This window comes from Coloeus monedula, assembly GCF_965178545.1.
Source record: "Coloeus monedula genome assembly, chromosome: 8".
In the NCBI taxonomy this organism is placed as follows: domain Eukaryota; kingdom Metazoa; phylum Chordata; class Aves; order Passeriformes; family Corvidae; genus Coloeus; species Coloeus monedula.
The window spans coordinates 14452111-14465433 of NC_138788.1; the positions used below are offsets into that span (position 1 = coordinate 14452111).

The following is a 13323-nucleotide window of genomic DNA, read 5'->3' on the forward strand; positions in this document are numbered from 1 at the left end:
CTTTAAATCCTGTGTTCTTGCCCAAATAATACTGCAGCCCATCTTCTTCTACTTGATTTTTCAGCTATCCTGAACTCCAAACAGAGCTGCAAAGTGCTAATGCAGCAGCAGTTATTTTACAGAAAACATAAGGTTCTCCCAGCTCCCTAGTAAGTGGTAACTCCTATTGTTCATCAGTCACTTCAAACCTTCAAACATCTCACGCTAGTATCCAGTCGGAGAGATCTTGTTATTCCTGCCCTGTTCCCAGCCAGTGTAGCTGTGACGCTGAGTGGCTTTGAAAGGAACATATATCAATTTCTGGCACAGTACTGAATATTCCTAAGAAGCCTGTACAGATCACAATAGAGACACTGCTATAAATATTCACATTTTATCCTACTCTGCAGTGTTGTTCAATGAATGGCTTTGCCCTTGAACAAAATAGACCAAATGGAAGTTCATACAATAAACAAGCCTACAAAGCACACATAACATAACCCAAAATCAAGTGTTTCATCCTCAGGAAGCATATCAAAGGAATAATTCTGGAGTAAAATCCTTACAAGTTTAACCTGGAAGAACTTTTCTGATAGTCTATTTTAGAAGTGCAGAGCAATCTTTCTCTTTCCTGTCCACTGGCTCAAGTGAGCCTACACTGTACATGCCACCTATTACAACTTAACAACTCCAGCCTCTCCCAGAGCAGCAATCAGAGATACTTTCCAGACTCTGAAATATATGTGGCAGAGAACAGAGGAACAACAAATGACTGTGAGGGCATTCTGTTTGCTACTCACTTGGAGGTGGTGGTAAAGCATTGATATTTGGTTTAATGTCAGGTGGGAATGGTGGTTTGACATCCTGGTTAGGTGACAGGTATGGAGGAATATTGCTCCCTGGTGTCATGGGTGGCGTGGGGTTTCCTGGAACAGGTGAATGAGGGTAATTTGCCACAGGTACAGGCCTTGATGGCTAGAAAATAAATAACATCACATTGTTATTGCAGTCTTGAAATAACAATAAGCCTTGTGAATAGCATTGTTATCAAATACCAAAGACAACAGACAAGGGAGGGAGGGCCCTCTGTTTCTGGAGAAGAAACCACAGGATGCCCCATGAGGCCTTCAGGGAAGACGCACACTAGGAGAGCAAAGAAGGAACTGAAACCAGCAGACCAGCCAGCTTAACTCAGGCAATGACCAGATACAAGCAAGGCTGCTAAAAGCTTTACTGTGTTCCTCTGAATGCTCTCTTTCCAAAACCAACCAGCCATTTGCTTCAGTTTTTCCACTGCACCACAGCCCACCCAGCCCTTTGTATCTCTCTGCCTTCCTCTCAAAATAGCCGCAGTGCACAGAAGCCTACATGAAAAACAAAATCCAAAGACACGCAATTAGACAGTCTGTGTCCTTTTTATTTCCATCTGTCCTTTCTTCCACCCTTGTTCAACTCCTCAGAATTAAAGCTCTGGGGGTCAGGGGATGTTTTTTACTCTGTGCATCTACAATTTGATTCCATTCCTAGTTTGCTGCTAGATAAGATGAACTGACACAAAAAGGATAGTTAAGTATGAACAGTAGCTATGTATTAAAACACCTCTGGTTTAGTTTCTTATAATTAAGGGGGTGGTTGCAGACAATGGAATAAACCAACAACCCTGATGTGAAGGAAGCTGACATTAAACAAAACTGCAGCTGCATGGCTCTGTGCAATGGCTCATGTACCACACACAGAAAGACAGGACAGTGTCAGAAGACGAAAATCTTTACAGACAGCCCAAGCACTGTGACTTCAAACCTGATTCTGTATCTAAATGCTGCTCTGCTAACCTAAGCTACTTGAGAGTGTGTAAGAGGAGGGGTGCCTTCTCGAATCTTAAACATTTAAGTTTCCATCCATCTTTGGTTTTTATCTTTGACACACACAGTTACTATCTGCACAATCACTACAATTCAAAGGGTCAGGTTTTGTCTGTGGCAAGCTGGAATTTGCCCTATCCCTAACCAGAATAATCTGCCTTTTTAACAAGATCTCTTTTTTTTCTGTTTCCAAAGCAGTCAATATTTGAATACAATATAGGGGATACATTGGAAAGACAACAAATTCCCTGTCAGAACTATCTGGTAAACAAAAAACTTAAACCCCATCTAAAATGAACCTACATAAAATGTATTTTAAAAATATGTCACTTAAAAACTTGACAGAGATCTCTTGCAGTTAGTTTAGCATAAGTGACCTCACTGGAATTACTGTATAGAGGATCTGTCTGCTCCTCATGTTCTTCCTGACAGTGAACTGCAAAAGCTGCCATGATGCAACAGGCATTCCTTTGGGTACCACAGTGGACAGCATGGTTGCACACAGAACAGATGCTCTACAGAAAAGGGTTTTGCTTTCCCTTTATTTTCAATGGTGTTTTCCGTGTGAATCACATCAAACAATTCCAATTCAACACCAACGTGCAACTTAGATTCTTTCAGCCTACATTCAAAATCATAATTTGGTCCAGATACGTCAACAGCTAATGCTTTAAGCAGGTCAGAACATCGATGGTCCTCCCCATTTTTATACTCACTGGAGTACCTGTGTGCAATAGATCACTTTTGTGTGCATTTCAAAGGCGGTAAACCTCAGCAGACCCTCAGTGCAACCTTAGTTTGGAGAATACAAAGTGCTCAAGATGTATCCATAGGCAGGTTTTAGGCAACATTTTAACAACTCTAGTTCTTGCCCAAAACAAGCAGCACAGAGGGAAAAGACTGAGGAAAAAGGAGGAAGAGGTTGGAAAAAGTCACAGGAACTTCAGTTCAAAGATGAAACCTACAGCTGGAACACCTTTTAAGTTTGGCCTGGCTTAATCCGACAGTGACCACTGTAGGTCCAAAACTGGAATGCTGCAATATGGAACTTGTTTATTACAAATTTCTATAGTTGCATTCTTGCAGGGGACTATGAATAGGTGAAAATAGTACACCTGAATCCCATTAGGTACTTCTTTTTACAAGCTATTTTTAAAGCAAACCCAACATTTTCTTGTAAAAGCCCCTAATGAGCTGCAGCAACATTCAATTTTCTTTATGAACTGCTCTGAAGTTGCAATACAACTTGGCTGATTGACTTGATTCTATGATACCCAAAACACTAGTGAAAACTCAGTGGTTTTTTTCTCTCTTTCCTTTAGCTATGTACAAGCAAAATCTATAAAACCATTAATGTGACTTCATTAATAAACGGCCACCAGAATGGAACAAGATAATCTAAGAATTCTTACCTTATAATACTGCCCCATGTTGACTGTTGGAGGAGGGTACTGCGCTGTGTTTTGCTGGCTTGGCATCCTCTGTCCAGGATAGTTGGGAGATGTAAGGGGTCTTGGAGGGTTGGGAGTGGGGTACTGACCAGGCTGGTTTGGAAACTGGCTATTTGGTCCATACTGCTGGTTTCCATAATTCGGCTATTTCAGGACAGGGATACAAGAAGACAAAGATGTTTTATGCAAACAGCTTTCTAGTATGGATTGTTAGCATACATTCAGTAGCACAATCAAAACAAACAAAAACCCCTTCAGATAAATACTTCTTAAAAACATAAAAATCTTGCAAACCAAAGTGGGGTAAGACACACACACTCAGCCTTGCAATGCTGTCAAAGGGCACTGTGCTTGAAGAAACCAGAATTACAACCAGATGCAACGCTCACAAAATCTCTGTGTTTTTGCAAGTGCTAGCACACCCAAGCCTGGGGCTCCTTTTTCAGATGCAGCATGGAAGCACAAAAAGAAAAAGTAAAATAATAATAAAAAAACCCCAACCAAACAAAAACAAAACAAAACAGGGAAGAGCATAGAAGCTGTGCTACTCATATTTGCTTTTTCAACCCAACTGCTCTGCTGGCCTCTTGCTAAAGTGTTTAGCAATACTTTAACAATGAAAGAGAAGTTCTTACTAGTCATAAGCACTTTGCCAGTGCCAGCTAAGATTGTACTGTGGTTTTGGAATTGAAGTAATGAAAATTGGAACTCTAAAGGTAGTAAAATGTCAATTTGAAAAATCAACTTATTAATAAGATGTTTTCATAAATGAACCTTTCAAAAAACAATAGGCAAATACCATCTGCAAAATTCCAGCCCAACAAACATGCAACATTTATGACACTGTTCAGAACTGACTTGTTGGAAACATGAACATATTCACTTACAATGAAAAAACCTGATTCTGAAGCAGCAAAAAGAGATTTAAAGTCATCCTTAAAATATGAAATCTGAAGAAAAAATCATGTGAACAAGCCACATTTTGTGTTTTCTTAGCTTATTTGTAAATAAGTGGCAGTATTTACAGAGTGAAAAGCCTCCCGAGAGAAGCAATTTAATGACCATCATCTTGACTAACATAGCAAGGGTCAACCTGAATAGTTTAAAGCCAAAAAGGAAGAGCTGCTCCCGCTTATATTTTAATGGCTGTAGCCCTATCAAGGCTGGAACAAAGATGTACCTGTCCTAAAGGGATGTGCACCACACATTACCCAGTATGTTGCAACTTGCAGTGAAAATAACAGTGTACGCAAAATAATGCTTATTTTTATTACCTCTCCTGGGTATGGTCTCTTTATGCCCTGTATAGGCAAAGATTGGGGCCGTGGACCTGGATAGGCCTGCTGAGGCATTCTCTGCCCATGGGTGCTGAAGGGGCTCATTCCAGGAGGCCGAGGCTGGTTCATGCCCATGGGCGGCCCGCTCATGCTGGAAGGTGTCATTCCTGCTCCCATGCTTGCTGGGTTCATGTTGCCTGGCATAGAGGCAGGACCACGGGGACCAGGCTGGTTCATAAACTGGTTGTTGTAAGCCTGAGTTGGACCCATCTGGAAAGAGGAACAAACCTTCAACGGAAGAAGAAGAAAAAAAAAAAAAGAATAAAATGCGACATGCATTTATAAAATGGGAAGAGGGAGCCGAACATGCTTTTGGGGAAGGGAGGAAGGGAAGGATTTATGTCGCATTTTCCTTCAATGTTCTCTAACATTTGATGGCCGGTGATGTTATTTATAATAAAAATCCAATTGGAATTGGAAAAGGCATAAGAGTGGAAGACAGATGTAAGTGTAAGGTGAGAAATTAAATTGTTTCAATTGGCTGGTCTAGTACTGTAAGGTAACAGATTAGAATGTTGGCTGTGTAAATAGAGCACAACACTACAGTTTTTAAGACCCTGTGCTTCCCATCACCTGGCACATGGACCCATATACTTCAGAATTCAGAGAAGTAAAAAAGGTAAGGAGGAAAAACCTGAATTGATCAAGCCCTTGTTTATTTTAAGAAAAAAATTATTCCATGAAGTCATGAGATGCTAGAAGTTATAGATCACTGGAAATTCATGTCTCACATAGCTGCCCTTATAGACAAAATTATTAAAAACCAAATCCCTTTTCTGTTGTTGTTTCCTTGTTTGAAGGGAAATAACCCAAACAACCAGCTGCAGTTAGAAAAACAAACAACTGTCCAAGAGCTACAAAATCTATTGCAAGATTCTAGAACATTTCACTAGGTACTCAAATTTAGAGGGCTGGGAAAGGCAGCAATATTACATCAAGTCAAATGCAGCTGTAACTTTGAGAAATCTTCAGGGTTTTTTTAAGAGGCAAGCCCTAAACTACAAAATACAGTTAGGCAAGTTTTATTGGGAAAAACATGGGAGACTGACTCATACCTACAGACACACATTCCAGCAGTTTCTCATAAGCATTTCTAACCATGCTCATGCGCAAAAAACCCCCATACAGTAGGCACCCTAACAAAGACAACAGTGAGAAGGACAGCCAATATGAAGACGCTCTTACCGGTCCATACTGGTTCATGTCCTTATTCTGTGTTTCCTGAAGGGCTGCCACAGTGGCTGTAGCTGTAGCTGTTGCTGTAGCAGCTGCAGCTGCAACTGCAGCGGCGGCAGCAGCTGCAGCTGGCTGGGTGAAATCAGCTGGTGGCCTCGTGTGGGGGGGAATCCCCATTCCTGCGGGGGTATTTGGGCCTCCAGGGTAACTAACAGGGAAGAAAAGAAAGAAAGCCAGAATTAAGATGTGCCTGGTGGATTTTGTTTTGAACGTTGGTGTGATCCTCACCTGGAACTGTTCCAAAAGCACGTATCAATGACTAATGAAAGGCAGCAGGACAGGTAATTAGTGTGTACAGGAGACAAGGGTTGCATCTACAGGTTACACCTGTTGCCCAGGTGCAACAGTCGTAGGGCTGCCACTGGGATTGCAAGGCACTGCCAGCAGTCATTTCAGGGGCAGTGAACTGCTTTGCAGCTCTGTAGCTTCCTGCAAAGTAGAACTGAACTCCTGAAAGTTAATGCTCAATTAATCCCAGTAGTTAATCCCAGTAGTGTAGGGGCAAATGCGCAGCAGCAGGAACAGCGAACTTCCTCCATGAAAGCACATTCATCTACCTCAGTGGTGAATTATGGCAAGTGTTCAAGATATCATAAAAGCATTTCTCGCTGAACCTTAGCAGAAAGGCCAGGAGAGACCCAATGCAATCAACTCTACTGGATCCCACACAATGTATTTTGCAGTTCCTACCCATCTCCTCCATTGATCCTAAGATAAACTAAGCTAAGACATGCCTTTCCCACCTCAAATTATCAAATATCTTTATAAATATGGGCCAATATACTGTCCCCATTTTAGAGACGTTAATACAAAGCTGAAGAAACTTTTTGGCTTGTTCAAGGTCACTCAGTAGATCAGTGGCAGAGATGAAGGAAGAGATAAGCCCTCTCTCCCTGAGTGCCCAGGCTTATATTCTTCACACTAGACTGCCTATGCTAACAGCAGCAGTCTTTTCAGCAGCCTTTGCCATGGGACCATAAATAGTGGTTTCAGTTAAGTGCCCTCACCATCCCCGTTTGCAAAGTACAGACACAGAAAGTCAAAATGTAACTAATGCCAGACTATTAGTTTTGGATTTTATGACTAAGGCAGCATTTATTTCCCCAAAATAAATACACAACATGACCATCCTTTTTAACAAACATCTTCATTCCCAATTCTTTTCGAATTCCTGCTGTGGAGTAAGTCTTTGGGCAGAAATATTCTGTTACATAGGAAACTACTTTGCCCAATATTCAAGATCACTCCTCCATATGCACATAGAAATTATACCATCAATACCTTTCACATCCTGGCCTTATTAAATGTTAATCATTCCTAAGCCTGTGGTCTGTTTAACAATCTCTCTTAATTAAAACTTTATTTTGGAGGTTTATTAGAGCTAATTGATTGACCTAAGCCATTTCCATTTACTGTGATGAACTTCTTTGCAGTTTGGGTAGCTGATTTCTGAAGCTGTAAAAGCAGTATGTGCTTCAGTTAACCAGCATAAAATATCTACTGAGACTTTATAAAATTAAAATAAGCCCATGACACTTCTGCCAGGTCACTAAACCAAGCTTCATCAAGTATTTACATCCATTTTCCACCTCACAGAAGTAAATCTTACCTGCCACCAAAACCTCCACTTCCAGGATAATTGGGTCGCCCATACATGCCCTGCTGTATGTACGGCTGAGTGGAGCCTGCCTTGGCTGAAAATTGTTGCTGCTGTCCAGCAAACTGAGGGGAATTGATTCCAGGGTTGCTGGTTGTCATCCCAGAAGCCATGGGATTTCCTGCTGGGTTCATAGGGTTGTTAGCATTTGCCATTGGATTTCCCAGCACCTGCAAGAAGAAACGTGAGAGTAAGGGGCTGTACCTTGAACTACTTCAAGCAAATTAAGTTGATTTGCTGCAGTCGTTAAATTAAAACTTAGCCACCCTGTACTCTGAACTCTAAAGAGCACAGATCTCACTGATGTCTGGGTGCACATTCCTGGTGATCTTTCCTTTTGCCATTTCCAAACAAACAGGAGATTTTTAACTAGGTGGAACCCAAATTAATATGCTTATAAAAAACGTTTATGACAAAGACGTGCTACAACCATGCTGTGACCATTCAGCTGACTACAAGGAAGGACAGAGCTTTTTTTCTGGGTGAGAGTGAGGGGGTGAGGGGTTTTTTGATTGGTTGGTTGGGTTGGGTTGGATTGTATTGATTTGTTTGTTTGATGCAGGACTTTGAAGTAACTTGGAACTAGTCAGTCCCACTGGCACAATGCAAAGGGTACTACAGATGCAAAAATGGTGAAAGAACATATTTCAGTAGCTTAACCTATTCTTGAATCTCTAAATAGAGTACAAAAGTCAATTGGTTATTTTTATTGCTTCTTGTAAAAGAATCCTCTGTTCTCTTTATAAAAGGATGTATTTTGCATGCTAAAAGGATTTTTTTTTCCAAATTGCTACAATTTCCATGGAGATGTAAGTGTGGCTGTTCATGGATCACCTGCATGAGATATCCCAAAATGTCTCCTACTTGGGAAGAAACTTAGTGGTCATGATTTTTGCAGAAGACTAACTCAACAGCTTCAGGCATTTGAGAAAAGGAATTGGTGAGTCCAGCTCATTCCTTTCCCTCAAAGACTTACAGGAAATCCTGACATTCATTTCAATCTGCTCTGAACAGCTATAATCAAGCTTCATGTTCCAGAGTTTCACTGCTCCCTTGCAGTGACTCTGAAGAAGCATTTTCTTTCTTCATGCAAAACACTTTTTCCCTTCTATTGCACAGTCCTCCGAAGTACCATGACAAGTTCAAGTAACATTATGTTATTCTTACGATAGAACAAAACTCTGAGGTTTTTTTTTTTACCCTTTCCTTTTGCCTTTTTAAGTGTGAAAGAAACTGTATTTTCATTTTCTGGCCAGTATATAGACCAACATGTTTACTCAGGTGTTTCTCTCCCAGATGGGATACCTTTTCTTTTAAGGTGTTAAAAGAAACCAACAGTAATAAAACATGTCATAGATCTTGTAACTGTTTCCTTATTTTATTGAACAAAGATTTGCCATAACCAGTGCTTATATCACTGCCACATGAGTATCTATATGACTTGGCCTCTGAATAATTTCTTGTTCAAATGGCTCATTCCATTACAATTTAGTTTTCAATTTTCTTACCAAAATTAAAATATTAACCAAAAAATCCCTAGAAAATATTGTATGGGATCTAATGCCACTTGGTTTGAACAAGGAAGAAACAATAGGTTAGATTTATGTACCATTTGCACTCATTAAAGACGGTGATGTGTTTTGAGCTCTTCATCTATGGTGTAAGCAATGACCAGACTGTCTGAGCACTTAATTTGTGCCACATCCCTGGGAGTGCATACTATCACAAATAATTGGTAAGTTCTTCATAAAAGCAGCTTCTTTTTGTATATAGTATAATTCAAAATATAACACACAAGAGAGTTAAGAGTGGGGAGAACCAAACGAAAATCCAGGAAGTACGGCTCTCACCTGGAAGCCAAGAGCCCATGCTTCTGCTCCAATGCGTATTGAAATATTTTTGCAAAGTTAGACAGCACTAACAAGAGAGACTGGAAAGAACACAGCCTAAAATTGGTAGTTAGCAAGTCAGTGTGGGGGTAGACTTGGTACTGAATTTCACCAGCCCACAAGTACAACACAACCCCAGGTAAAACAAACGACTATCATTTGGTGAATCTAGCTAAAATTTTTGTTTTTAATAGAACTCTTCCCATTCAATCAGAATTTCCAAGAGGTTTGGGATTACTCCAAACCCATGCTTTTAGTGTTGAAACCACACAGTGCAAAATATGAGGTAAACCCAAGCCTGACATTCGCATGCAGCTAAAGAAGTGACTGATTCAAGCTCTCAGACATCACCTGATGAAGATGCCACCAAAGAGGACATGACTGGGAAAATAATGCATCATACACAACAAAGAAGACAGACACTGCTGTTGATCCCAAGAGGATTTTCCAAAATAACTCCCATTTTACAAACATAAGCAAAAATGCATATCTAGAGCGCAGAAGGCATAAAAATGAATCTTACCTGGCTTTGAGAGGTGTTAGTCACACCCCATACTGTGGTGACCACTGATAAAGAGCCTGGAGGCTGGTTGGTATTTTGTTGCCAGGGAACAGAATCATAAGGGAAAGACCCATCACTGCAAAAACAAACATTCAGGATTTAGGAAGAGATTTAGGAAGTTTGAACTGTGGCAAATTGCTGGTGGGGACAAAAGAATTAACATCTGACATTACCTTAACTCTCCACTCCTCCTCCACTATTAGCCTAGTATTCTCAGAGGCATGAAGTTTCTTTAATAGCAGTGTGATCATATCAAACCACACAGAACGAATGAATTCCTTAACTATATTGAAGCATGGGGCTTTTACCATGAAAAGGTCTGTTAGCAGTGAAAGTCCAAGTAAACTCGGGGGCAGAGTTTCAAACAAGGACACTAAGTTACTCAGAAGCACATTTTTTTTGCAATTCATCTCAAACTCTTCAACAATCACTGCTTCAGCTGCCTTGTATCAATTCAATTAGATTTTGAGACCAGACTACACCTCCACTGTCTGCAGTGGGTCCCCAAATGGACAGAAAAGCCTTTAAAGCAATAGCAGTTCAACATAATTTTGAGAAGTAAATTGAAATTCAGATAGTGTTCTCCCACATGATGGATAAGCTGCATGCCAAAAATGGTATTAGCTAATCAGCATTCTAGAAAATCAACTGCAGATATACAACACGTCTTTCAGATAAATATGTGGATGAGAGGATTGGGTTTTTCCATTAGCTTTGTCCACAGATACAAGCAAACATTTCTTACAGTTCTTTTAATACAAAAGCATTGGTAGTTTCAGAATGAGCACAGGATAGATACGCACTTAGTGTAACTAATGAAATATCTTAAACCCAGGGAAAGTAACTATCAATTCTATGAGCATAAATTATAAAATATATTCCACTTGAAAGTGGCTCATTCTCGTACTATTAACTCGTAAATTAGATTTCTATTTGCCTATGCACACATACACACAGGTGGTCGTTCCTCATCTATAGACATAGACATATATATACACGCACACACACACACCAACTAACAGACACACATTGCTCTTTCGTTTTCAAGCACCATTATTTGTATTTTATATCAAGAACTGCATTTTTGTCTTGACTACCAGCTATCACCAAAATTCTATCCAGGCCTAACTTGCCTAAAGAATCTATACAGCCTCTACAAGCGCTCTATCAACGTGCTCCAAAGCCTTCTCATTCTCCCGTGACCCCAGACAGTACTCCAGGCTTGGGCCACTTCTCCTTCCTTTTGTGCTGTTAGCCAAAATCAAGGACTACCTCTGTGTTCATTCTTTAGCCTGTTAGTAATGCCAAGTGTGAATCATTTAAGAACAGGAATTGCTCCGCACACAGAGTACACACGTGTGTGATAAAAACTGCCTCTGTCCCAAGTAACAAATAATGTAACAACAGCACCTGTGTAAATGAAGCAGTGAATACATTTCCCAAACAGCTAGGAAATTTCAAACAAATTCCACAATGCTCTGCCAGCACAACAGCACTGTATTAGACCATAACTGTGAATTTGAACTGACCTATTTGCTTCAAAATACCGTAATTCAATAAAGCAATAAAATCACACAAAAAATTAAATTAGAGAAAAGAATAATTCCCCCTAACAAATAATTAGAGAAAATTAATGGAAAACAGTAATTCTCTATGAGATGCCTGACGTGATGTTTACATTGACAGCGTCCATATAAACCAGTGTGTGAACAAGGGCATACTGAACACCTTGCAATCACTAAGTCCTGCTAGCCCATGTTTCTTTAAAATATTTTCTCTTAGAATCTTGCCCCTCTCACTCAGAGGCTCAGACAATGGCTTCAGTGACTAATATTTGCAAGTGACGCAATGCAAGTCCCTCCACCAGCATGGAGACAAATGATGACTAACCCAGAATTTGTGACTGCTATTAAGATTTCCTCTTTTATCCTGCTCTGAATGATGCCTCCTACTTTACTTCCTTCTCTGACTGTTTCTGATGATGTCTGCTCTGTGATTTGTTTGGATATTTATGGCACATGTGAATGTTCATGTACTTCAGTGACTACAAAGAAGCTCTCTCCATGACACAAACAGTGAAAGGACTCACTGCAGACATTCTTCTCTATTCCCCACCGATGTGCTGTGGACAGGTAATGAAACCTGAGGAACAAAGCAAATATTTTGCAAATGAATGAGTAAATAAGAAGGGTAATGACAGGCAGGAATCAAACCACAGAGTCACTGAAGATCCTTCTAATGCAAATACACCGTTGGGTTTGTAAACACACTCCCAACTTTGAGCAAGCAGTGCTTTAGCCTGCTGTTAAGAAGTTATAACTATTACTTCACTTTCTTTGCCTCCTAAGCATGTTTCTCTTACCCATTTTTTTCCTTTACGTTATGCAGAAGAGATTTCAGTTTTCAGTGGTAGAGTCAGATCATTTGTTCAGTGGAAGGCTACACTGGGTTCTCAAAGACTATATAATCATTTAATCCTAATTATAAACACAGAGTAAATCACTCAATTTTTACTGTATTACAGTTAAAATGGGTGACACCTCAAGAAACCATATTGCTGACATATAATAAAGCCTCCAGCACCATACAAAAAAGCTAGAAAAAGAGACCAGCTACAGATTTGTTGAGAAATATTCACAGTGCACATTGAACCATGCGACTATCACATTAACCCAGTGTTAAATCTCAAACATTATTGGTATCAGAAATTGTAGCAATTCTGAAACAGTGATAGATGTGCCTTGCAGAACATGAACTTAAATAGCCTAATATCCACTTACTGTCCTAAATCTCATCCCTCAAATTTCACCTTAGTTACCCCATGAGGAATCCATGGCAATCTCATGGTTTGCACTCCCCAGCATTTACTCTGGCCCATCACCAATTACATGCATGTCTGAGTATGACTTCTGCCATACTGGATACAATACCCACCCTTCCTCCATCACATGAAGGCTTCCTTGGTTTCAAGCAGTAGGAGATGCTGAAACTTGTGCCACTCAACTAGAGGATTACTTGTCCCTCCACTCCACTCTTTCAACTTGCATTTCTGTCCTTAAAGCAACCCAAAAGAATATTCCCACAATCAAAGGAAAATCCATGTAAGTACCATAATGAAACCGTGACCAATCCAATCCTCATTTGCAAAGAGCAGTGGTTTCCCCCCGTTATTATACAGAGCTGTGAATTATCCTGAAATCCCTTTCTTTAAACTTGGAAATGGCAGCCAGTAGAGAAAGAAGCTTCAACCTCTTCAGCCAAAGCGAAATGCTGCCCATGACATTGTTCCTGTTGAACTGTACAAGGGTAATTAAGTCTCTCACTGCACCCTGGAGGGCAGTGAGTCAGTT

At 40.2% G+C, this 13323-nt stretch overlaps 1 protein-coding gene across 5 annotated transcripts in view; it reads right to left on the minus strand.

Moving 5' to 3' along the window:
* The window catches only part of ZMIZ1 (zinc finger MIZ-type containing 1), a 343883-nt gene that overhangs the window by 25660 nt on the left and 304900 nt on the right, over positions 1–13323 (minus strand). For 3 of the 5 annotated variants that reach the window (XM_082286135.1, XM_082286132.1, XM_082286133.1), the window contains exons 8-13: positions 9935–10049; positions 7475–7692; positions 5815–6013; positions 4567–4857; positions 3254–3436; positions 780–954 (exon numbers count right to left, since the gene is read on the minus strand). In XM_082286135.1, coding sequence (XP_082142261.1) covers positions 780–954; positions 3254–3436; positions 4567–4857; positions 5815–6013; positions 7475–7692; positions 9935–10049 — 1181 coding nt within the window. The remainder of the gene's footprint in view (positions 1–779; positions 955–3253; positions 3437–4566; positions 4858–5814; positions 6014–7474; positions 7693–9934; positions 10050–13323) is intronic. The other 2 variants (XM_082286136.1, XM_082286134.1) reach the window with 1 other exon arrangement.